General features: G+C 42.3%; 1 protein-coding gene across 5 annotated transcripts; it reads right to left on the reverse strand.

The window, feature by feature from the left end:
- Positions 1-968: 968 nt before the first annotated feature.
- On the reverse strand, positions 969-25,278 carry med12 (mediator complex subunit 12). 5 transcript variants are annotated; one of them, XM_073486858.1, is made up of 43 exons: positions 25,177-25,278; positions 24,315-24,419; positions 24,037-24,228; positions 21,140-21,299; positions 20,780-20,955; positions 19,640-19,750; positions 19,092-19,364; positions 18,788-18,934; positions 18,384-18,483; positions 18,161-18,297; positions 17,839-17,970; positions 17,145-17,271; positions 16,717-16,946; positions 16,543-16,602; positions 16,201-16,374; positions 15,142-15,286; positions 14,118-14,236; positions 12,312-12,455; positions 12,049-12,212; positions 11,384-11,515; positions 10,769-10,996; positions 10,532-10,676; positions 10,188-10,308; positions 8,211-8,321; positions 8,015-8,128; positions 7,719-7,855; positions 6,902-7,081; positions 6,498-6,569; positions 6,246-6,409; positions 5,847-6,008; positions 5,474-5,675; positions 5,270-5,379; positions 5,023-5,158; positions 4,671-4,820; positions 4,060-4,425; positions 3,815-3,956; positions 3,484-3,695; positions 3,180-3,254; positions 2,683-2,912; positions 2,369-2,555; positions 1,901-2,167; positions 1,487-1,568; positions 969-1,383 (listed from the first exon to the last, which is right to left on the reverse strand). In XM_073486858.1, the coding sequence occupies exons 1-43, from the start codon at positions 25,276-25,278 to the stop codon at positions 1,346-1,348; spliced, it is 6,561 nt and encodes a 2,186-aa protein (XP_073342959.1). In that variant the 3' UTR covers positions 969-1,345. The 5 variants fall into 5 exon arrangements, with proteins under 5 accessions (XP_073342959.1, XP_073342956.1, XP_073342958.1 ...); XM_073486855.1 differs by having other exon boundaries at positions 1,901-2,170; XM_073486857.1 differs by having other exon boundaries at positions 1,901-2,170; positions 3,493-3,695; positions 3,815-3,959.
- Positions 25,279-26,550: the final 1,272 nt, after the last annotated feature.

A 26,550-nucleotide genomic window follows, 5' to 3' on the forward strand; every position in this document is an offset into this window, starting at 1 on the left:
CTTTTTCATATAAGACATCTTGACATATCACAGTAGAAGAATCACAGGTTTAATAATAAGACCAATCATGGCTGACATCATATGGCTGCTTCAGTTTCAGTGTCCTCGTGCTGTACAGGCTGACTCACTACTCAGTCATATCTATTGATTTTATGAAATAAATTCAATGCATACTGAGGAAATTATATTAAATCCTCCAGAATATTCTCTACATGAGAGGCTGTCATACCATTTTGCCGTGCTGCATTTGGCCAGTCAGCTGTCTCATTAACAGTGTAACACCCTGCCTGAAGACATGAGGCGCTGCAGCCCCATCAGCACTTTGAAAACCCAACTTAGAAAGTCTGTTGAAAGACGCTCAGGTCTGCACACACTGATTTTAATAATCTTATGTCCTTCATGACTTTCTTTTATTTGATAAGCATAGTCGTATGCTTTTGTGTGCTGTTTTCTGTACAACTTTGTATGTTTTTACTCTAATGTTAAGTGTGTGAGTGACAATAACAAGACTGCCCAAAGTTGGACCCACGGGCCGAATTTGGTCAACCATGAGGTTCAGTTTGGTCCACCAAACAATTTATGAAAAAATTATGAAAATGTTCATGTTATTTTAATTTTTGTGGGATACAGCTGCTCCGTAAATACGCACAAACCCTAATTATTAATTACTTCTCATACGGTGGTCAAAGTGACACTTTGTGCAGGAAGTCATTCATTTAAAAGGAACTTGAGATCATAGTACCATTTTTAACAACACAATAGGTGTCAAGTTTGGGCATCCCTGAACAATAATTTAGCATCAGGTGACTCTGACCATGTCACTTAAAACTGACCTTAGGGATTTTTTTTTTTGCATGACAGTCACCTCATTTCATAGAACAAATTCTTTGATTCCCTCTTTGTCATTAAAGACTTCATTGACAGTTTTTTAAATACAGTATACAGGCAGCCAACACAAGTACAAGACATAAAAACTGACATGAATTTTTAATGAGAAATACACGAAACTGAAAAAATTGTACAAATTGAAATAAAATAAAAAAATTGCATTATTCTTATAATTTCTGGTACTTTTTTACATAGATTTTTCCATTATTAACCATTATCTGTTTACTTCAGACATGATCCCTCCTTTGATAATCCATAATTACACGACTGAAATCAAGATGTCTTCTCTGATCGTTGGTGTGGTCAGTGGTCGAGATCTCATCTGTCTGGTGGTCCTTTGTGCCTTGAACAGTTGATCCCTCCTAACACCATCCTGACTGGACACACTCATGTGCAGAGCGGGGCCTCCACACATAATCACAGCCTATTCTCTGCACACTACTATGAACAAGCATGATCAGTAATATGAATTGGTGCCCTGTCCTGGTTGTGTATCTGAAAAGAGAGGCAAAGTTTCATTAGACACATGAAATCTGTTGGATGGAAACAACACGCATGAAAAAAGGGGAAAAAAAATGTTTCTAAGTTTCAGACTCACTTGAAAGTTGCTGTTGCAGCTGTCTGACCAGAGCTGCAGTCTGCTGCTGCTGTTGAGTCTGCTGCATTCCCTGTCGTGGGAACTAAAACAGAAAGTTGCAGGTTGTTATCATAGCAGTTCCAAAGGTTCATATGTTGTGCATTCCAAGTTTTTAGATTGATTCCTGAAATTTTAGGCAGCCAATAATGCCCATTTAGACATTTGAGCTAGTAATCCCCCCAGGTCAACAATCATGGATTGAGCTTTTCTTGAATGCACCTAGAGGAAGCTTCCAGGGCTGCACAATGGCAGAAAGGTACTTTCTGTGATGGACAATACGACTAAAAACGCTTACTTACACAAGACAGTGAACGCACGTCTCCTTACATGATTATCTTACTAACACTGGACTGATGTAGACTTGATTGGACCTACCATTGGTTGCTGTGGGGGTAGTGGCTGCATGCCCAGGCCCTGGTTCTGCGCCTGGCCTGGTGGTTGCACTGCCGACACCTGCTGCTGCTGCTGCTGCTGTTGCTGCTGCTGTTGCTGCTGCTGCTGCTGCGGGACTTGCTGTTGAGGAGGAACTTGCTGGGGCTGGACCTGTTGTTGCTGTTGTTGCTGTTGCTGCTGCTGCTGCTGCTGCTGCTGCTGCTGCTGCTGTTGTTGTTGTTGCTGCTGTTGAACTTGTTGGGCCTGTTGCTGCTGTAAAGAAAACAGGAAGAAAATTATGTTTGAGGTTCAGACTTGTGGCCTATTAACTCCTCTTTTTTTCCCTGCTAGCGTTTAAAGCTGTCACTGCTAAGAATCGAAGTGATTTCATGAAATCATCTTCCTGTTTGCTGGACATTTATATGCTAAATGTAAATTGATAAAATCATGCAGTGTCATGCAGTGACGTACTCTGAGTGCTTGTTGTTGTCTGAGGTACTGCTGCTGTTGCTGTGCTGCTTGTTGCTGCTGCTGTTGCTGCTGCTGTTGCTCTGCCAGCATCTGATTGGGCCTCAAGCCTGGATGGACGCCCTGGCCTCCTGCCATGTGACTGAGACCGTGCATGATGGGATTTTGCTGGAGGGGCTGATGGGCAAACCTGAGGTGTCCAGGGCAGGAAGAAAAAGTATGAGGGCAAGTAACAATGTAATTACGATAAAGAGAAAGCACAATGTCAACCTTAGCAGCAAACAAAGCAAAAGCCTTCCTTGCAACACAATACGAACCTCTGTGCGTTCTGCATGTTGTGTGCATAGCCTGGAGCCTGCTGGTGAACGTAACCACTGGGCCTCTGCTGCATTTGCCTAAGAGGATCCACCACAGCCGGGTTGGCTCCAGGATGGGTGCCCTGGAAGTTTTGGTTCCCATAGGAGGAAGGAACTATACCACCACCCTGGGATGGATGCGGCTGCATCCCCATGTGTGATCCGTACGAGGTATAGCCCTGAGATATGTTCTGAACAATGAGACATGAGACAAGATTGATAATTAAACCAAGACTGAGAAGAAGACCAATAAATGATTTATTTCAAGTGCTTAAGTCAGGTTTATTTATGTAAAAAAAGAACAGGTTGCATTACATTTAGAAAAATATATGATGCTGTTTGAACATGTAAACAACGCTTTAAAAACTCTTCAGCATTAGTGTATAAATAAAGGTGCCAGATGACTTGTATTCTAAAAACAGAGGTGTGAAATGTATTTACTAAAAAAACAGACTTACCTGAGATGTCTGCATTGAAGAGTAAGGTTGGTTGGGTGTTATTGGTCTAATCTGCTGCCCTATCATGCTCTGATTCTGAAAAAAGAAGCAACAAGTGATCAAACAGCAAAGATTTAACGCCCTCCGTCTAAACTTGCAGTAAAACAGAACTCTTAGTGCCGATTTGAGCAATGTTTCACTGAAAAACAACCAGATCATTCTCTTCTTAGACCTTAAAACTGAATGTAAGTAGCAATCAGACAGAGAATCAACTATCCTAATCCTGCTTATTCTGGAGTAGCTTGACCTGTCAAGACTGACTCACCAGTCTGACCTGTAGCTGCTGCCGCAGTATCTGACCCTGTGGCATGGGCTGGGGCTTGTAACCCATTGGGTATTGCTTGTCCAGTCCGATCATGCTGGGCAAGCCTCCCTGCATGCCGGGCATCATTGTTGGGTAGCTGGGTCGAGTCGGCATCATTTTGTTCATCTGTGGGTTGCGAGCAGGTCTGTAAGGAGGTTCTAAACCTGGACCTCCTGTGGAAAAACAAATTGGTAAATCATAATCCTAGACAGTTCTTGCGTGCTAAAAAGGTGCTTCATACTGTAGCTATTGAAGAAAGTGATAATGATGAGAGAATGTGCCATGAACTGACCTGGAGGTAGAGGCTGGTTCTGTGTGTACATGCCCATGGTCTGCTGGCCGTATTGTAGCCTGTTATATGGGTGGTTCTGCATCAGTTCAGGTGGCATGCTAGGCCCATAGCCCCCGCCGCCTGGTGTACGGTTCACATAGTCCTGCTGAGAAAAAAGGGCAAAAATTTAAAATTTACTTTGTAACGCCGATCGTAGCGACTTACATCCAGGAAACAAACATAAAAACCCGTCAGTAAATTCTGACCTCTGTCTTGGCGGTCGGAGCTTTCTTCTTCTTGTTGGATTTCTTCTTGCTCGAGTCGGTGGCCACAGCAGGCACAGTCTTCTCTGGCTTCACGGCCTCCATCATCTTCTTCTCTGGTTCCTGGGAGACGGGCGTCAGAGGCTCCTCCTCCTCAGGGGGCAGGGGGAGCGGCTCCAGGTAATAGCTACGAGGTTTGGGCTTCAGGTGGGTGTGGTAGAGCAGGAAACGCTGCTGCTCCTCGAATTTGGTGACTTTGCGGTCCACGCGCACCGTACCGAACCAGCCCCAGGAGAGAGGGGCGGAGTGTTTGAGACCCTCAAAGACGTCCCAGGGAGAAATCTTTTGTTTGGTCGATACTTGGAGACCCTGATGGCAGAGAGCCAGAAGTCTTATTTAACTCAATAACTGGTTATTTGGACAACAATTTAAAAATGATCAATCAATCAATGATTGTCCTGTAATTTAATACCTTTCCTTTTAAGCTGCATTATCTTTCTGCCACTCAATTACTTGTACGCATATTGAAGTACAATGATAACTTGTTGAAAACCTCTCCATTTTATGTATGAGCTATGATGTCACGTCACGTTATCTTGTGAGAAACCACGTACCTCCTTCTCAAAGCCAGCGATCTTGTTGCCCTTTGTGTCTATTAGAGAGCCCTGAGGTTCACAGGTTATCACATCTCGGGTCTGCTTGGGTAGGGGCAGAAGCTGGCGAACTTTTTCCAAACTCTCCGACTGCCGATCTCCGAGCTCTTTCTGTAAAAGTAAATACATTGTGAAGAGGAGCGGTTACGAAAATGTTAATGAAAAGCATCTTTTTCTAAGGACCACGTGATGCTTTTGCCTCATTTCTACATGAGCAAATTAATCAAAATGTCAACAGGTCATCTTTAAACCAAGAGCACATCTCCAGACTCAACTCATCTGGCTATGGGTGAGAAAAATGTGCCGTTCTTACCCTGAGCTTCTTGACCAGGTTCATATAGGCTCTCTTATTCTCCTCCATGCTGCCCTGAGAGATACTGGACATGTCAGCAGCCAGTGTGCCATTAATCAGCACACTCAACATGTCCAACACTGTTGTGAAGAGCTCACTGTTGGAGAGAAGCAAACATAAGAGCTCAGGCAGGTTACGCGACTGATACCGGCAAAATAATTTGTGCTTAGAAATAAGCAATAATGTTTTCTCTTTAGTCAACACTCACTTATTGGACTGCATGTCAACTGTGCCGCTGCTGATGATGTCAAGGAGTAGTACGGCCCACTCAGTGGTCTGCTGGGTGCTGCGCTGCACCGTGTCGAACATGCCACCCACCTTTTCAGAAGAAGAAGAAGAATAATACTTAGTCTCCTCATAACATGTTTAAGTTAGCTTGCACAACTCATTTTAGTGATCAAGACGTTCTTACAAGATTCAGTCGTAGTTTCAGAGCCTCGTGCATCATTTGCTTTGCTTTGCAGTCGTCCTGGTACTGATCTTCTCTCCAGTTCGTGACAATCTGCTGCACTTGGCTGTAGAGGGAGGTGAGAAGGCCTTCCCTCTGTTCATCCTGTCCCTTCAAGCAGGTCAGCACCAAAGACAAGAACGGCTGCTGGCTCAGCAGAGACATACTGAGGAGTGAAAGAAAGCAAATTTAATTAATAACTAATTTTGTTTTTGCAGCTCGCACAGCCAGTGAGGGTGGGACAAAATCAACTCTGCCGTTCAGTTTTCACCTTGCAGGACTACCAAATTAAATCTGATTTATTCCAGTACAGAAGAAATAGATATTTGCCACATACCTTTTCTGTTTCTGCCTGTCCCTCTCCTTACGTGAGGAGGAGCCCAGGTGCTGTCCCTTCTCCAGCTCTTCTCCTGCTGCCTTCAGTACATGGCCCTGAACTGTGGTGGGCAGCTTGGCTATCAACGGAGCCACCAGCCACACACCTGACCGCTCTGATGAGCTGCAGACAAAGAATATTAGATTTAAGTATAAACCAAAAAAACAAAAGGATAAAATTTTTTTAAATGAGGCCATAGAGCATTTAACTCCGAAGAAATGAGAATTTTCAGACTAAGTTTCAATTCATACACCTCCAACCAAGTGGTATGAGTTCGGGGATGACCTTGACAATAATGCAATGACTTTCTAAAAGCCAAGAAAACTGTGAGCGTAAGAATGAGAAAGAAAAGATACACACCTTAAAATTGGCTTCATCTTGCTGGTGGTGCTGTTGTTGTTGGACGCGGCACCTCCTTGGGCCGCTGCTCCGTTCCCTGAGGGGTTACTGGAGTTCATCTCAGCTGATTTCTGAAACACCTCGATGGTGGCCTTGGCTATGTTCTCCAAGAGCGAGTAGAGCTCCTGTTGGAAAGTAAATAAGGGATATTCAGATTATTAAGACTACACAGTCATATTTTGTTCTTAAAAAAAACTGAAGACAAACACTTACATTGTTTGTGCTCTGTTTGATCATCAGCTGCAGCTCCAGGGACGACTGTCTCATCGTCCACTGATCCATGTTCTATAAAGAAGACAAGAATATTGTTAGTCATACACATCCTTCCTTTTTCTTGTAAGAAGCCAGTTATGAGTATGCACAGTTTATAATACTGTTGTGGCTGATTCAGCCAGGAGAGGGCAGCAAAACCCCACCGCTCTGATTCAAGAAAGTCAACTGTGGACGTTTTTAATCAAGAGAAGAATCAGAGACGTCAAGGATTCGGTGCTTTTTCTAAAAACCTACTCATGCTGGATACTATCTGACCTTAAAAGTCTTCATTCACTTAAAAACAGATGATTCTCTGGCACAAACAAAGAGAAAGAACACGAGGCAAGTTTCTGTGTATGCTCGACCTGGAGGATGCGTTTGATGCGCTGCCTCTGAGGGTTGTCACCATCGTCACTGTCCAGCTGGCGATGTGGATAGCAAATTAGCTGTAGTAGTCGTTGGGCCTGAATGTTTACCAGCACCGGGTCCTGCAGCGCGCTGCTGTCCTCGGACAGAGACTTCAGGCAGCGCTCTCCAACCCATTCCTGCAAGACAGAACGAGAGGGGAAAGAAGGAAAAAGTGGCAGAGTGAGAAAACGTGACACAGCTCAACAACTTCACTGATCCTCAAGCTTAAGTGCAAGATTCATAAACTCATGAGTCATGCGAAACAAGCTTGACTGAAGCTGGCTGTATGGTGATGAAAACAGGGCAAAGGGGCTAGGAACAGAACGGCCAAGGCCTTGCTGGGTAGAAAATGTGTTTGGAGTCTCTTGTGGATTCAGAGCATGTCCGGTCTACAGAGCGACTGCCAGCTCTCTCTCTGGACATCATATCTATGTGGCATAAGTGACATCTGGTGCAGAAAATGATCTCATTCACACTTTTAATGCGTCTGCATTTACAAGTCACACAGAACAGCAGGAGAGCTTACATGAGCAAAAACTGAACATTAATTGTTTATGTGCGTGCCAACGAAAGCTTTCAGTCAGAAAAGACAGCAGTGCTGATAACACTGAACACAAGCAATCATGCATGCATAGTTAGACGCAGCAGGAAGCTATTTGTTTCAGACACATCAGATAGTCATCTCGGTAGCTTTCATTTCACACTGACTGAGTGAGCTGTGGTTGTCAATTTCTTCTCTTTCGTATCATTCACCCCATTTCAACTCGTCCTCACCTGCTGGCAGATCGTCTTCAGAACGTATTTTGCATACACATCCAAGCTGGCAGTTTCTATGGAGACGTTGCGGCCCTCAGATATGTCGTCCAGGCCTGCAGGGTGCGACAGTCCTGAACCTCTGAGCTCTGCATCACCTAAAACACAGAAACCAGTAAAGCAAGCCGTTAAAATCTAACAGTGACATCATGATCCAGTATTTTACAGTATGTTAATCTGCAGTTATCCTCAATCAATCATCATCTTTTAAAATACATTTTTATATGACATAGTCTGACCTTAAACTAAACTCTTACCCAGCATAAAGACAGCTTTGAGGACAGCAAATACTGCTCCAACAACTATGCTGTTCTGAGACGCAGCAAGAAGGTGGCGATCACAAGACGACCGGATACCAACTGAGGATTTATCTGCAAAGTCAAAGAGAGTCAAAGTATGAGACAAAAAGTCAAAAAGCAGCTGAGAAAAAAGTTTCCTTGTTGCGTTGAGTACCTGACTTCACACCATCTTGGGGGACAGGGTTGCGCTGTGGTGTCTTGAAAAGATGCAACAGAATCCTGCAGGTGAGTCGGGCTCCTGGCTCAGAGTCTTGCTCGCTGCAGGCTGAAGGTCAGTTCAGACACAGAAGTATTGGTTAGAGTTGAGTTTCTCCATGCCACATAACTGAGGTTCACATTTTATTTTGATAGGCTACATAACCGGCATCAAAGTCACACGTCTAAATTTAAAACTTGTCCTACATAGACTTCTCCTCAGTACGGATGAAGTGGAATTTTCACAGAGCTGTTGTTGTGAAAAGAGGCAGTGAGAACAAAGCATTTGCCACAAGCAGGAGCTGCTGGCATTTGGCATGTGTAGTAGCGTTATAACATGAGCCAAACCCAACCAAACAGCAGGGCTGAATGAGGTTTTGTCTCCAAGCTGAGAGGAAAAAGATTAGCAGTGGAGAGAGGGAGGCACTTCTCTGGCCGGTGCACAAAGCACACTGAGGCTTCGTGGACCCAGATCAAATAAGCTGCGTGTACTCTCCTCTCTGATAGAAGAAATGCATTATACAGCGTTCTTCTCTGCGAGTCAAGCTGCAATGTACTGCTCACCATCTAATGGCTGCGAGATTATATATACAGAGGATGGAAGATGTTTGAAACAAAGTGTTCGTGTAAGTGGAAAGTTTAAAGGATAGTTTAAAGCACTGATTCCCAGCCAAGAGTACATGTTTCCCCAGAGATACTGGGATATATCCACATATTGAGTCTGCTGTACACCAAATGTTTGAGATGATTCAGATTGGGAAGCAACCAAAGCTTATTTTCACTGATGATTAAACTTTTAAACTAGTTTTGGGGAGGAAATTTTAATGAGAGGAGAAAGATCTTCAGTGACTTTTTATGCCTGAACAAATTAAATACACAAACTGTCTTTGTTTTCATGACTGAATAAACAAACTGACATTAAAGGACAACACAATTGCATACTGTTGATGAAGGTTCTCAGTCATCCAGGTCACGGTAAATCTAAGTGCTGTATCGTAGGCAACTGGACGTGTTTCAGTTTCTTGAAGACGTTTCACTTCTCATCCAAGAGGTTTCTTCAGCTCTAACTAACTGGAGGGGAGTCGCAGGCTTTTAAACTCTCTGTGGGAGTGTCCTCACAGAGTCGTTAAGGACGAGGAGGACGTGTGAGCTCTGAGTTTCAAAGAACAACTTCATACTGTTTTACTTTGTTTATATTTGGCGGACCCTGCCACGTTTCTAGCTTCAAACAGTGTTCTGGGAACAGCTTCTTTATTGAGTTATGGGAAAAGTAAATGTTTCTCACTTTGATTATTACCTCATTAATATTGTAAATATAACAATTCTGAGTTTGAATTTCTTCTCCAAAACTACATAGTGCCCCATTAATCGAGTCGATTATTTTCTAGATTAATCGATAAAATGTCAGAAAATGGTGAAAATCAGGCTATCAGTGTTTCCCAAAGCCCATGATGAAGTCCTCAAATGTTTTGTTTTGTCCACAACCCAAATATATTCAGTTTACTATCACAGAGGAGTAAAGAAATCAAAAAATATTCACATGAAGAGCTAGGATCAGTGAATTTTGACTTTTTTTTCACAAAGAGATACTCCAACCCAAATAGCTGATGATAAAAATAGTTGGAGATTCATTTAACAGTGACAAATAACTGATTCATCTTCGTAGCTCCAGACTGAGAGTGTGGGAACAGTAGTTCACAAACCAGCAGCAAAGTCTTAATAATTATCTTAAAGTGATGGATTCGTGGTTTAAATGGTTAACTAATATGTTTGGGGAAAACGGTGACAAAGCTAAAAGTTGGGGATACACGGCTGAAATAGCTAAAAGTAATGAAACCACCGGTTTAATGGAGCATGATCTGAAAACCCTTCCTCATTTTGCACTGGTTTGGAAATACATATTTTGAGATGTACATTGAGATGAAACAATCCTTACCTGCGTTGAGGAGGGAAGGAATGGCCACACAGCGAACCAGGTCTTCTAGGAGCAGGCACTGTCTAGCGATGAGAATGGCTACGAAGGTTGCCAGGGAATCATGGAAGGACAAATCGCTCACCTGAAGGATGAGTACAAGAGATCGTCTTTATAATTCACACTGTGAGAGGAGAAAAGCTATGATAATCAGAGAAGTATGAAATATTATAATGGCATTATACTGGAATTTAATAAAAGACAGATAGTAAAAGGTAAAAACATTATTATGGAAAATGAGAACTGATATTCTTCAACCAGAATTTACCAAACTATACATTTTAAAAAGTTATGAAACTCCAACGCACATCTACGTTACACAGCAGATCATTGAAGCCACAGTTGCCGTTGTTAGAGGAGCAGCAGAGAGCCTTGAGGATGCCGAGCCACTCGGCACTCAGGGAGCGACAATAAGCCGTCAGCTCCGCACACAGGATCCCAATATCGTTCACCCTGGAAGCACATTCACATGAGATGAAACAACAGCCTGAAAACTGTAGTCGTCTGAGGCATGTGCACAGGCAATCATGACAGAAGTAACACACCTCTCAGGGTCTCTGTGATCCACACACACATCCATGAGCACATTACAGACGAAGCTGTAGCGGTTGGCCGGGCTGTCGTTGAGGATCGTGCCCACCATGGAGTGGTTGAAGTTGTGGGCCGAGGGGTTGGCGATGGCCTCCATCATGAACACAGGATCCCAGAGCATGTTGGAGTCCGACGGGTCGATATTGCAGTAGATGGAGTTTTTCACTTTTGAGCAGAACTCACTGAGAAAGAACACAAGTGGGAGAAGGAGAATAATGAGGGGTTATGTCAGTACTGACAGCTACAAACAAACAACCATAAATTACATACATTACATACAAATTACAAGTGAAACACAGGCGACAAAATAACATTTGGTGACGGCTGATTTACCGTCAACAACTGCTCATTTTTCCTGATTGATAAAAGCAAATTAAAGGGTGCTGGGAATGCAAAAATCCTAACTTTGTGTAGATGAACAATGAATATAAATCATCTTTTAGTGCCATTCACTATCTTTCACATTTACAGAAGACATTTATCTTGCAGGGATTAGACAAAAAAGGCGCTGATGCAGAGCTCTATATAATAAAAAATATATTTTCAAATAGCTGACGATTTGATTCTACCTGAAAATCTCGCCAAACTTGTTCTTGAGGTGACTGCAGGAGGTGTAGAGGTCATACAGGTAGGCCAAGATGCATCGCTCGGCAGACGAACAGTCCGCTGGGTTCACACCTGATTTCACCACGATGCGCAACCTGAGAAAACATTTACACACATGATTTGGCAACATAGTTTAAAAGTAAAGTGTTGGATGAGAAGACGCCAAGTACGGAGATACAACTAGAAACCAGCTGACTTAGCTTAGCACTAATTTAATTCAGCTTATACTTTAATTGGAAATTACTTTTGACCAGTGCAACAGAAGAATCAGCAGAAATTCTTCAATTACAAGATTCACAACAACTGCTGTTAGCACTGCGGTCAGCATTTAAGTGCCCTGTCAGCATTTCTGTGACACTAAAAACCCTCGTTAAAGACAGTAGAACGAGGCTCAAAGAGAGCCACCCACAGACAACTATTTAACTTGCCCTTAAATCCCTTTTACTACTTTAATTAATTTATCTTGCAAACATCCCTTTAGGGTTTGAATTAAATCTTTGTTTTGACTATAAAACAAAACCATATCAGTCAAAATTTGGGTCACCAATTAAAATCCAGGCAACGCTTAGGAAACAGCAGGAGAGATTTGAATCCTTCTGCCAAACATCAAAGACTGGAAGATACGTACCCGTCAAAAACGTACGCCGTCTGCTCAGGATTGAGAATGAGGCAGGAGTGGTACCTCCTCAGCACAGCTACGATACACAGACACAGGCTGGTGGTGTAGCTGCCCACGAGGCTGGACGACTTCAGCAGCAGCTCGGCTTCCACCAGACTCAACTCATTCAGAAGCTACAAAAACACACACAGTCAGTGGATTGTGATGAATAAAAACAGACGCATCTGGATGTATTCATGTTGAATGACATGGCTGATGATGTCGACCCTTACCTGAATAGCAAAGTCTATGAGGCCACTAATGTTGAGGGAGTACTCCATGAGGTCAAAGATGAACTGAATGTGCTGGACGAGAGGCAGGTGATAAGACATCCCTAAGGCAAAGCTGGTGATCTGTTCCATCACGTTTCTGGACACCTGCACACAAACAAAACATCAGATGTGATTAACAGGCAAAAACAACAATACTTACAGCCTCACTTGTGACACTGAGCTGCAACGCAGCAATAGGATAAAAAGTCCATTTACAATTTAAGATAAGCAGAAACATTCAAGCAATGCCAAAATATTTTGCCAGCTGCTGGAACTTTGTTGTTTACCAGAGACCTGAAATTAAAGTGCGTGTGGAATACAAATCAAATTATAGTTTCCGTGGCTTCAGTTGTCACCATTGACTCTACATACAGATGGACGACTTGACAGCTCTCCAAAAGTGAAGCCAAAACATCTCGATCACCCTCGGGTGGCTGGCTGCAGTAAAGGTCATAAACCCTGCCCACTTCATGATAACAGATGGAAAATGGGCCAAACAAAAATCCCACGTCAAATATACATTTTGTTCCAAAGATGGTTTTCATCATCACGTTCTCATCAAGCTGATTTATGTTCAAATGTTCATTTTCCTGATAGGTTTGGTTTTAATTAGTTATTCGGTGAAACATCATGATTGACGGGGCGAGGGCTTTACACTATGGCTCCACTGCCCAATGACTACTGCACACTCTGGCTCTAAATGACATCACCAGTGCAAGGTGGCAGCACTCGTATCCAGAATAACGGTCAATGGTGATCACTAAACGTTATGTCATCACGTTAAAGAAACAGTTTTTCATTTTGGGAAAGACACTTTCGCTCACTTTCACGTTCTTGCTGCTAGCTGGAAGAAAAAAAATAGACCACTCTCGTTAGCTTAGCTTAGCATTAAGACTTTCCAGTCAAGCCTGGCTCCTTCAAAAAGTAAAAACCTACCATCCACTATTTCTTGACCAGCAACAGTGACTTAACGGAGTCTCCACTGGTTGCTTAGCAACATAACAATGACAACACGACTCCAGGATGTTTCTCGAAACCTCACCCCCTTCACAAAGTTATCATCCTGCTTGTGTTCAAACAAAAGGATTTGGTTTTACAGGGTTTGTTTGCCAGATTATTTCTTGACTGCGAGCAGAAAGACACCTTTGGACAGAACCAGGCTAACAGTCTCCCCGTTTCAAGTCTTTATGCTAAGCTAAAGGTAAACCAGTGATCTCCTAGGCGTAGCTTCATATTTTAAAAAACAGATATACGAGTGGTGTCATCCTTCTCACCTCACTCGACGCTTGAATGTGAAAAAGCTAGTTTTCCCAAATTGACCAACTAGTCCTTTAAAATAAATATAGGGCCCAACACAACCAAGATGTTAGAGGAAAGTTGATCGTATGTGCTGACTATTAGATAACAAAGCAGGGCAATTTGTTTGATCATATTTTATAATCTATTATTATAATATCGGGACCAACTAATTTCTCCATTACAACCTTTGCCAGGAGAAATCTAAATACATTATGTTCTGCTGTTGTTTTTAAGTGACAGTCACCTGAGTGCATTATGCATTTAAATTGAATTAAGCCATCTCACAAGAGAAATCAAAATACATTCAAATTACATTTACATTCAAATGAGTCACCTTGGGAGGTCTTTTTGTTTTTGGCTGCTAACACATTAACATTAACAAACCCTCCCCACATCATCAACTGATTCATACATACACAGAAACATCAGACACACGAGGACATGAAGGAATGTGTTTCCTGGTCTGACCTGGGAGGTGACTTGGTGCTGGTCAAAGTGGGAGAGGTGCTGGAATTTGGAGAAGATATCTTCTGCAGTGGGAAAGGCTTCCGGCTTACTCCGCTTCCTCTTCTGTCCTTCCTCTCCTCCTGCGTTTGTGGGAAAGAGAGGTGAGAAAAAAGAAAAAAAAGAGCGGGAGCAGCAACTCATAACTGGTCAGTGGTACTTTTTCCAGTCTGCAGAACAGGCCAGCCGTGAAATCGAGTTAAGCCAGTGGTCTGTTCTCGTATTTCCAGCGTCCTTCGATTTGAAGCTTCAGTGCAAAAGACTCTGCTCTAAGGGCACTTTAAAGAAAAGGAAAATGGTACTTTTCACTTAAGAGTGACAGAAAATTTTGAGTTGAAGGTCATCAGCAGCTCACGGGGATGTGATAAGGTGACACAATATGTGATTATGACTTTGAAAGGCTTACCTCGCCTTAATAAGGTCACTTGTATGAGAGATAAAGTGGCTGTGAACAGATGAGCGCTATTAGCATAGAAATTGGGTGCAAAGAAGATGGAGCGATGCAAACCCCCTCGGGGAGAGAGAAGAAGCTTGTTCTCTTAAGAAGAGCAGAAAAAAGGGAATACACATGAAATGTATCTCAAGAGAAAGAGATATTAAGATGATAACAGCTGGAACGGCCACAGTGAGAAACTGAGCCATCAGCCTGCACATGAACGATGTTTTACAAACATCCCGGCATGATAAAGCTCCTGTGTTTCTCTTTCATGTGACAGACATGGATTTTTCCGCAGAGAAATGCAGGGAAAAAAATCCAGCCAATAAATTGGGCGACACATATCAAAACATTAAAGTGGTTTCACCGACTTGACAGTCATCTTTAAACATGAAAAGTAGGTGAAATGAAACTGAGACGTCATCTCAAAAAGCACTTTGCTGCCAGACAAACTGCCCCCCCTCCAGCTCAGGTAATGTAAAACATAAGTAAATGGGAAATGCGGGACATTAAGCTATCAGTCAAAAGCTGATAAAATTGAGGTACGCTCACCTGTTTCTGCTGTGCTTTTGCGGTTGAGCACCTTCAAGATGTCTTTGGTGATTTTTTTGATGGTGTGTCGCGCCTCATCCCTCAGTTTGCCCACACCGTACAGAACCACTAACCGCTGGTTGCACTCATGGCTGGCACTCTCCTCCTAAAAGCAGATGACAAAAAAGACCGTCATAAACTGGATGATAACCTTCAGAGCAAAGCAAGACAAAAGACACAAAAAATGAATTTGGGCCAGACAGATGTGACAAGGATTGAGGAGTACATTTAACAAAAGTCAAAGTACAAGAGGAGACATTTTAGAAAATACACAAAGGATAAGAGAATAAAATGACAGATGTTACAGAAGACGTAACATAGCTATAGTTGTGAGCTTTAAGCCACCCGACATAATTTGGTTCGATTTCACAGAAATGCTACTGATCATAAACACAAAGTCACAACATTGGAACTGATAACTCGGTTTCAATACCTTGAAAAATGTCAATATTTGATACCATTTTCGATATCAAAAGGACAAAGTTACGGTGTGTAGTAAGTGACTGTAGCAAATATTAAATGTTGTGCTTTTTTAAAAACATTTTGTTTTTGAAAAGGTCTGTCCCACTTAAGTGAGCCCGGGTTGAGGTCACTAACTAAATGGCTAACTCCATCACTTCAATGATTAATGAAAGCAGCAAATCCTCACTACGGAGAGGCTGTAGCTAGGTAACTGTTTGGCATGCTGTTTATATGTATAAAGAAAGACATGTTCAGACACAGTATCAAGTGTCAGACATCTGCACATTGGTGTCACTCAGGACTGCAGTCACGTGCGCAAAGCAGAAGAAAACAGTCTTTAGGCATAAAAATACCCTCAGGGGGTGGTGATGCACATATACTAAGTGTGAAACACGAGCCGTTATGCCGTCTGTGTATTGATTAAAATGTAAGTACATCTGTTCTGTCAGGAGCATGCGAGACAGATGACTGAACAACATGGCTAGAATGTAAGGAAACACTGACAGAATAATAACAACCTAGAAGTGTAATTTTGTGCCGAGCAGTGAGTACTCTTACCTGAGGAATGGGGAAGTGAGTGGCATACTGAATGTGGCGAGGTTGCTCGTACAGCTGAGGGAAGGCAGGGTCCATGCCCTTGTCCTTACAGCTGGCCTTGCTGTCTTGCTCTGCGGCGGGCTTCTCGGGAGAGGGGCTCCCTTTGGACTCACAGTGCATCGGAGGAGAGAACATCTGCAGGGCAAAAAGGAGACTTGAATTGATTTCATGCAAAGATAAATGAGGAATCCCAAATTTTCAGAAAAGCCACAGTGCATGGTATCATGGAGATTAGAATTGATTCAGAACAAAATCTTTGCCTGAATAATGAAAGGAAATATAAACGGTAATGTGTGTGTGTACCTCGTCAAAATTAGCACTGGAGTTTTGATCAATTTCCATCGACTCCGACAGGCCGGTATCCTGTTGAACAAACAGTAACCCCATGTCACTCTTTAAACCACGCTGTTACTTTGTACTGCTGCACAAATGACTCATCACACTCCACAACACCAACAACAGATGCCTCCGACGTGCCTCGTTCTTGCCGCTGCCGCCTGCCTCCTGCTCCTTGCGCTCTGATTCATCGGATGGCTCGTCACTGGGGGAGCGCGGGCGCGGCAGGTGGGAGTCAGAAGCTAGGTCACCGCGGGAAATCAGCGTGCACATGTAGATGTTGTGGGAAAAGACGTCGTGACGGATGAGCTCGCAGAAGAGCAGGACCAGGTTGGAGAACTCCACCCGCTCGCTTTCATTCCCAGGCTCCGCTGCAGAGGTGGAGAGAGGATTTGAATAATTTAATGAGAGGGTTCTCGTGCCAAATCAGTTAGAATAAATACACACTGGGTAATGAAATAAGAGGCAAAGACAAAAGGATATAAAGTATCTTCAATATCATATCAAGTTTGAGTTATTTGAGAACCACAGCCGCGGGTAATGTGGAGAAAAAACGGAGAGAGACTCACTCAGTGTGGGGGCCTGAGTGTCGAGGAACTGTAGCAACACATCCTGAAAGACTGGCAGTGTGGCAGCTGAGAGGGAGCCGGATGACACAGAGCCCTTCTCATCCACTACCTCCGACTCACCACACCTCTGCAGGCACACAGACCAGACACACAACACACAGCAAACAGTCTTTGAGTGCTAAATGAAGAAAAACTTATTTGCAAACTTTCCCTATTTGATGCGATTATTTGGTTTTAGATGCCACAAAAGACACCACAGAATATGAATTATGCAGTCAGAACATTTTTAATGTTATTGCCATGTTTAATGTTATGTCATTTTATTTTCTATATCACAGCGCCGCACAGCAGCTTCCACTTGTGTTTCTTTGCGTCAAAGAAAAGACGTCCAAATCGTGGTCAAAAGGAAACTTCCCTTCCGATCTTATCCTACCTCATGATCATCAGACATCAAGTAAAGTAAACAGGGGAGTGCAATTACTTGTAATCACGGAGCACATACCCATAGTGACACCGCCTAAGTGTTGATGCAGTGTGCACATACAAACACAGCACACGAATATGTACGAAAACTACATGTGTGGCTCGTACACATTATATTCTTTATTCTTTTGGAGACATTTCTACAACAGTTAAGTTGGAGCTGAGACAGAAACATGTCACATTCACTCACAGAGGCCGGCGTGTCTCTTACCTCCGCTTCTATTTCAGCCTGTCTCTTTTCCAGCAGCTTGGCCACCACCATGGCCCTGTGTCTGCCAGAACGCTTACAGCACACTGCCCATTCACAAAGCAAGGTCACCACCGCGTCATCATCTGGTGACATCTGGACAGAAACATGCGTTATGAGACAATACAGCTAAAAATAGAAGCCCTAAGCATATTTTATAATCTGGTGATTACTAATCACATGGTACCAGCATTAAAATCCCAACCTTTAAGTCCCAAGTGATTTAAAACAAATGTTTTTGATCCTATGATGCTGCCGTGTAATATCTTCTTCAATCAATCCTTACCTCATGGCCATCTTTACTCTGGCCTGACCCAAATATTCGGTTGTACAGCGAATCCAGTGAGTTGTTAAAGTCAGACTTCTCAAAGCTGTGGTTGTCCAAAACCTCCAGGGTGTGAAGAACCCTCCCTATGGTGAACCCTGGCAAAAGATCACAGAAATCGTCTCAAACACCGACCTTATTGACCTCACAACAATCCTGCGTGAGCTGTGAACAGCTTTCTGACCTGCTGTGGTCTCCTGACACTTATCGAACGACCACCTGAACTCCACCGCCTGGCCTCGCTCCTTCACTTGCTCCTCGATTTCTCTCAGCTTTGTACGGACCTGTGGAGAAGGACATGGTGGGGAAACATGATCCTGACACCCCAAATAAAATCAATTGAATGAGAAATCCATCACAATAAAAGAACATGGAAAACTATATCCTAACATTTTTGTAATGTTGAGATTAAGACTCGAAGAGGAGGAGTTTAAAAGCTGCTGGGCGACACCATTTAGATAAGTAAACTAGTATTACTACATCAACTCCTACATAATACCTTTACTGCTTTTTCAAATAAAAAAAATACAGTTTGCGAGGAAGAGAATAAACTTTCACGCTCAACTGTATCAACATTGATGGAGGTACCTGCTGTGTGAAGGCAGTATTTCCTCCGGGCATTGGTAAGCTGGACGGGGCGATGGGCAGGAGGTCCAGAGGTGAACCGGTTTTATTTCTGCTGTCTGTCAGAGAGTAATGCCACACCAGAGCACTCGGACAGCACAAAACTATGCTCTGATTTGGCAAGATATAAATAACAAGAGGAAAGAAAAACAGAAGAATTAGTAAGTGAAGAATTTTTAGTCTTGCTTTTCATTTTCAAAATCTGATAATCTAGCAACGCATTAACAAAAATGCCTCATGTATACGTCAGTCAAAATGAGCAGAACACCTGTAACATGCAGCTGAGCCCGAACACCAGAGGCCTGTGCTGAGGGCAGATGTAGAAGTCGGTGAACGGTGTCTGTGGCTGGTTCCCTCCTGCCGGCTGCGACGTTGGAGTCGGGGGCAGGGCGTTACCTTGCTGCGCCAAGATGCCATGGGCCGGATGCCCTCCTGTGCCGGGGCCCAGGCTCCCGTCGCTTAGCAACAGGTTGAGGCGCCGTGTGCAGAAGTAAGCCAGCCTCCGTGACAAGTAAGCCGACTGTACAAATTCCCCTGAGTACTGAAGGACGGAGGAGAGATTCACAGCATTAGCCCACAGCACTCAGCGTCCATCAACATCAGTCAGCTTTGGAAATAGAAACAAAATGAGTGGCTGCGGGCCCCGATGGGCCTCCGTCAGCAGAGGTCAACACCACTTAAGTGCTGCGGATGAAGATATGCGACAGGCTCATGATAAACTGTTGACAGCTGTAGAAGCACATCATATCTGCAAGCAGCTAGTGTGCGTCACAAACACATGAATGTTAAGCATCATTGCATGTTTCGAGGATTTACCTGTAGTAAAAGCGGCAGGAGAAGTCTGAGAAGCTCATCTTCACCAGGTCGAACCTTCTCAAAACACTCCAGCACCCACGTCAGGAACTCGTGTCTGTCTAGCATCCCATCCTGACCAAACAAACCAGACACGAGTTAATATCAAGCTCATGAACACAGTAATTACAGTGTTTAATGTGGAGACAGAGTAAATTAATTTGTTGAAATATGCAGCTTCGCTTCAAGGAATCAGGTATGAAAAGTGTTGGCGAACTTAATCAGAAAAACTAATTAATTACTCATTCCTTTCCTAAAACTACTTTCCCAGGCTTCCTACACCTTTAACATAGTCAAATTCAAGCTCTTTTAAAGCATTTCTTATATCAACATACACACTCAAAAAGATAATTACACTTTATCACATTAAATCAGATGTTGTTGTGCTAAAAACAACCAAAATTAAGTTCTGTGATAGCACTTTACAGAAGGGCGACAAATGACAGAAAAACAAGCAAGTTTCAAGCATATAATCCAAAAACCAACATTGAAAACACCACATTTCCACGGATTTCCAGAACACGTACGAACCCTAATTCCCCAAATGTAGTGTAGCTATCATAATTATTATCACAGAGAAAAATAATCTTATTACTTTGCTGTCATTTGTTGTTCAGTATTTGTCTGAAGGACACCGAGTCTGTTACAACTCTCAGTAATCCCTGCGATACTTCACACATCTGGTTAAAACTGAATCAGGGTTCATATTAAACTCAAGGGCTTCTCAAGGACATTCAAGGCCTAATTCCCCCAAATTCAAGGACCCAACGCAGCCTTGTTTGAGATACAGACCAAGGTCAATTACTGCAACAACACTCAGAATTTTATAATGAGAACCAGTAAGCTTTACAGAAGCTCACACACAAAAAAATTAAAAATATCAAAAAATTCAATTTCTCTACTACTATAAATGGCTGAAACTTTCAAGGCCTCGAGTTTTTCCCCTCAAATTCACATTTCATTGACATGTGGGAACCCTGTAAATGTTGACAAGGCACATCGACATGTCTGTATTTGTACCGTGTATCTGGAGGACAAATAAAGTATTATACTGCAATATGAAAGCAACTCTGTTTGGCAGCAGACTTTAGAGAGTGAGCTGACCTGGAACATGAACATGGCGAGCTTCTCGTTGTATTCCCACTGCTTCATGGCCGTCTCCACATCAGCAGGAGTAGCTGGGAGGGGGGAGCTGCAGCCTTGACTGGGAAACTGTCTGTAATACTCGGCCACCTTCTGAAGCTGCTCCCACAGGTACTTAGTAATAATCTGAGTCCATTCTACAGACACAAACACAAAAATGCATCTTAAAGGAACAGACTGAATGAAGGCAGAGCAGGATTTCTCCAGGAAATCCCTTCTAATCCAAAAGAAGAAGGCATTCATTTTTAATTACAAAACATGACTCAGAACAGATCTAAAACCAAAAAGCTTTACCGATTTATAATAACATGATTTCCTTACCTATACAAGGATCAATCACATGCCTCTTCTTGACTTTAGTTTCTGTGATGGCTGCGTGATACGCACAGGTCATCTTTATCATCCATGCTGAGCGCATGACAGGGACTGAGTACTTGGCCAAGTATCCAAAAACCTCCTCCTTTTTGCTGAAGATAGGAACCTGTGACAAGGACATTTCATGTACGTCGTCAGTAATGTCGAGCGAAACGATGAACAGTCCAAGAATATTTCTTAAAACTCCACAAATGGCAAGAATAAAGAAAGAAGAGCAGAGCAAAAAGTGATTTATTAAAAATGTTTTGACAATCAATAGTTGAATAGATGAGTTCAGAAAGGATTTAAGTATGCTAAAAGACAGTCAAAATGCTAAATAACATCCACTGGATAACACATATACATTGGTTGCACATGCTACATATACAGGCTTCAGAATAGATGTTTTAGCTGGATGACATTTCCTTTACAACACTGCCTGTTTCGCTTTTTAAATGCATTTTAAACACATCTGCCATGTTTTCCTGGTGTTACTTCTTCTGTGGTCCGGATGAAGAGAAACCTGGAACTGGCTTACTTCTGGAAAAGTGATAAAACAAAGTAAGAAAACATTGTTCATTATAGCGAGAAAACAATTAAATATGTATGCACCAAGGCAAGCAGTAAAGAAGTCAAAGAAATCCCACAGCGACCCGCAATGGAACTGTAAATGATAAAGGGCACTGGAATGGAAAGCTGACCTTTAATTTAGCCTGATGAATTAAAATGTCGAGACCTATTTGCTGCAACTTGTAAGAGCACTTACCGATGAAATCATCTGACGCAAGCGAACAAGAAACGTCTCTACAAATGATCTATAAACAGCGACAATCATTGCTTTTTGGTTCAATACAGCCAAACAAGACAAACAATACGCTTGATTTGCACAGACGCATCAATAGGGTTTTCTTAACAAGGAGATAAAAAACGCTGCATTACTTACCCTTTCTGATTTGTTCTTGTGTTTGTCATGTTGAATTGAATTATCCAGGAGTGTTCTGCACAGTTTGGGGACTGTTTTATCACCATGACCATTCCCAGGACTGACGTTTGTTCTCTTCTTGGCTTTCACGGAAATGACACATAAATTTCTCCCGGAGGTGATATAAACATCAGGATCCTCCGCAACTAATCTGTTAGCTAATTCTGTCGAGGCGGCGAAAGTCATTCGAGTCGTGCAAGACCACAATAAGTGAAGCTTATCGAAGGCTGATGCTAGCTAATTAATATAAACACGAACTGATATTTTCATTCTGTGAGCATCAGGTAATATCAGCTTTAAAAACACAGTAAGTATAGAGCAGCACTATGGCTATTTCACGTTACAGGGTTCCTACATCTTTCCTACTCAAGATTTTCCAGCAACTTACATGTCAGGTAAATCACATATCTATAAACATATATGCACTCAAACCGATTATTTCACGTCATCATATTAAGTCAGATTTTATTGTACAGAAGGGTGATAATAAAGGAAAACACAAAGAAGTGTTTCAAAATATGTCACCTGTCTGTAAGTAGGCCTGGCATCGTTTATAACTGGGCTGAGCCGATATAAAGTTATCATGATGAAAGCAATGCAAAAGCAACATTTTCAAGCACTTTATCCAAAATCCAAACACTATTTAAACCTTGAGAATACCACCTTAAAAGTCAAGCATTTTCAAGGATTTCCCTCGCCCATGTAAACCCTGGCGTAGGAAAATAAAGTCATTTCTTGGATGAAAATGGAGAAACAGCTTTGTTGTTTTAGATAATTATTACCAACGTGAACAAAAAGGCAGAGTCTGGTCATTACGAGTGATTAAGGTATCTCAGACAGACCTGTCCAGCTCGGCACTACACTTTCAGACTTGGCTAAGATGTACTTTGTCACCCTCAGGTGTACTTTGTCTGAGCTCATCCTAGTAATCTTAGCAGGATAGCACGTAGCATTTTAGAGTTAAGGTAGCAACAGTTGGTTTGGTAGCATGCCAGCATTTTGCTGTCAATTCAACACGCTAACCTTCAGGATTTCCACAATCGATTGACAAATTCCCGGTTTGATCCGATTCTATATCGAGTGGGTTAGAAATATTTCAGTTACATGCCAAATATGCTTGAAAATAAAAGAGATTTTGAGAGAACTAATGCTTTTATTTGTACAAGAAACCCTCTAACCTGGTGCATTATTAAAAATATAGATGTTTACAATAAGAACTGAGCTAAATGGTTTCAGAGATTTGTGGTTACAATCTTCCCATGCTGAAATGAATGGGGTACTGTTATGATTTTAGGCTTTAATTATAAAAAATGCTAAAGTGAAAGAATGAGAAAGGTAAAGACAGATGTAGTTCCTACATATTTGGCGCTTTGAGGGTGTTCATTTCATACCCGCATAAAAAAAACGGCACGTCTGTAAAGCTCGATCTCAGGATTAAACGAGTTGATATCAGGTCATTCAAATTCTAAGTTTAAATTTTTAAAACTCATAACTATTACTCTGACAGCAGGTTAATAACCTCGTGACACAAAAAATGAAAAGATTTTCATTTGCATTTGTAACAATTTCCATTTCCTTTGTTGTGGACATGGGTGAAAAATTTGGGGGTTTTGCGACAGCTTAAAAATTCACACCAATTCTTTCCAAATGAAGACAGTGGAAATCAAAAGATGAAGACAATCAAACAAAAAAAAAGCCAGGGGACAGTAATACAATTACACTGATTAACCAGCCAATTAAAGCACATTGTAGAGGGAGAGGGCGAGGGAGAGGCCACTGTGGCACCTTAAATAGATTACTCTTTGTTTCTCCAGTAGTGATAATACCAGTTAAACCAACTTGTAGTAACGAAGGCTTTGGAAAACTCACACCGGGGTCTTACCTTTTTAGCCAGCTGTGTCAGAGGTTTAGTCCCGGCTAAATCCGTGAACCAATTATTGATGGAGCTCTGTGACCTCGCTGTGACGAGCCAGAAATTGTCCTTCTGGTTGACCTGTGGCTTACGTTTCCCTGTGTCCGGGAACGTGTTGTAGCGCAGCTTCTCTGCGATGATGCTGCTGAAGTTTGAGCTGATCTGTGACGGAAACAGGACGAAATCAATTAAAACCACTCACACATAATTGCAAAAAAGCCCCATGCAGTGCAGGTTAGAGTCCTCACCTTTGAAGGGTTGAAGTTGACATTTTTAGCACTGCCATGTTCATCCCCAGAAACAGCTGGTTGGTTATTGAACCCTTGCTTCACGTTCAGTGCAGTCAGCTCATCCTGAAACAAAAGGAAATTAGCTTACAGTGTAATTTATGATCCCAGACGAGCTAGCAGTAGTTTGGGAAAGCCAGGATACATGCTAAATGTGGCTGCTGACACCATAAAAATGGAGATAACTACAATAAAACATTAGGGTAATTGTTAGAGATATCTGCAGCAGCGTTGACAGAATACTAGTTTCCCATCTAGATCAATAGATTATCTCAGGTTAATAATAGATCAGGAGCCAACAGCACTAACAAGCTAGGCCAAACTCCAATCTCACAACCGAGGCTCAGATAATTTAGCTTTAATTTCAGCTCTCAGGTCACGAAGGTTAGCTTGTGTAGGTTAAGCTAACGTCTTCTCGCTGGACCAAAACATTAAGCTAACAAACAATTACCAGCCACGCACAATCCAAAAAAAACGAAAAAAAAAAACAGAGCCAACGAATATTGTTTCCCATCACAAAGCTAAATACTGCTTGTAGTTTATATCAAACTGGATAGCATCCGCTAGCCGACGAGCTAGCCGAGCAAACTCTGGTATGAAACGAACCGGGTTGTTTTCCAACTAATCTGGCGGAGCTGGCTAACAAACTGACAAGTAGGTGCTGCTCATTGTTATTGCTAGGCCCGAACCGTCTTGAGGGCTCGGCTAAACAGGCTAGCTGCTGTTAGCTTGCACAGCTTCTTGGCTGAATTTTTTTTTTTTTTTTTTTGTCCTACAAAACATTATTTCTACTTTTTTCACATTGCACATCGTAACATCTCACCTCTTTCTGCTTTGGATCTTGAGGATAGACGTCCGGAGGGCCGAGTCTGGGCCGCTTTAATGGCCGGTGTTCGTAACTTAGGATCCCGAAAGCAGCCATCATCCAGCGGCATCACAGCCTGGCTTTCCTCCTCCCCAGCAGCCGGAGCCCAGCTACAACAACGAAGCGCGCTTCCGGCACGGCTGCGTCCGCGGACTTCAAAATAAAAGACACGGGGAAATCTTTCTGGACTCGGAGTCACTTCTGAAACGAAACAATTAACGTACAATAACGCGAATACACGCTGCAGGTTTATAGTGTTGACATTAGGACGGATAGGGGGTCAAATGAGCGTCGAGAACATTTTGTGAAATGGCTTCAGAAATTATTTTGAAATCTGTCGCTGTGCGTCAAGCTGCGGAAGGCCATTTCCGCCTGTTAAATAAATAAATAAATAAATAAATAAATAATAAATAAATAAATAAATATAATATAGTTTGATGCTAAAAAATATTCCCATGGGAATAATAATTATGAGATAAAAATAATAATAATACTGAGATAAAAAAACTCAATATGAGATTTAAAAAAATCTCTCTATAACATGATATCTCTATTCTAGAGGTAGCAACTGCTAAGAAATAATAATTATGAGATAAAAAGTCATAATAACCACATGGTGGGATTATGGTACAAGGTAAGTTTAATGCCTTTTTTAAAATATACATTTTTGAGTCCTGCTTTATCTATTTTAGGACTACTGGGTGTTGAGGATGAGTTCAGGGTGAGCAGACTGTGGCTGGGGTGGGTGTCTCTGTTCAGACATCTCACTTCACCGATGTCACTGATGCTCTGGAGTTGGGTATCAGTGATGTTCTGGGCGGTTTAAATCACCCGCTGTAGAGGCTTTCTGTCCTTTGTTTGGTTTGTGATGCTTCCAGTCAGGATGCTTTCTATTGCTCCTCTGTAAAAGTTAACCAGGATCCTTCCTTAGGTAGTAGAGCTTTTTTCTGTACTCTTTTGAGCCAAAGATAAGACAGATAATTTCTAGGAACCTACAACTGTTCATCTGCTCCACCTCAGCTCCACTGACGTAGACAGGTGTGTCAGCTCCTTGGTGTTGCTGACGTTGAGCAGTAGCTTGTTCTCTGTGCACCACTCTGCAGGATTGTTGATTTCCTCCCGGTATGAACTCTCATAGCTGTTTGTAATGCGGCTGATGATGGCGGTGTCATCCACATACATACATAGTGTGTACAGTTTGCTATGCAGAGAAACTACATGAGAATTTCAAGTTAGTTTAACTCATAAGGAAAAAAATGAAGACGTTCAAGTAAACGTAGTACTGTACTGAGGTTTCACAACGACTGCTTTTGTGAGTATGTGACTGCAGAT

Source organism: Pagrus major, chromosome 18, assembly GCF_040436345.1.
Source record: "Pagrus major chromosome 18, Pma_NU_1.0".
NCBI classification, from domain to species: Eukaryota; Metazoa; Chordata; class Actinopteri; order Spariformes; family Sparidae; genus Pagrus; species Pagrus major.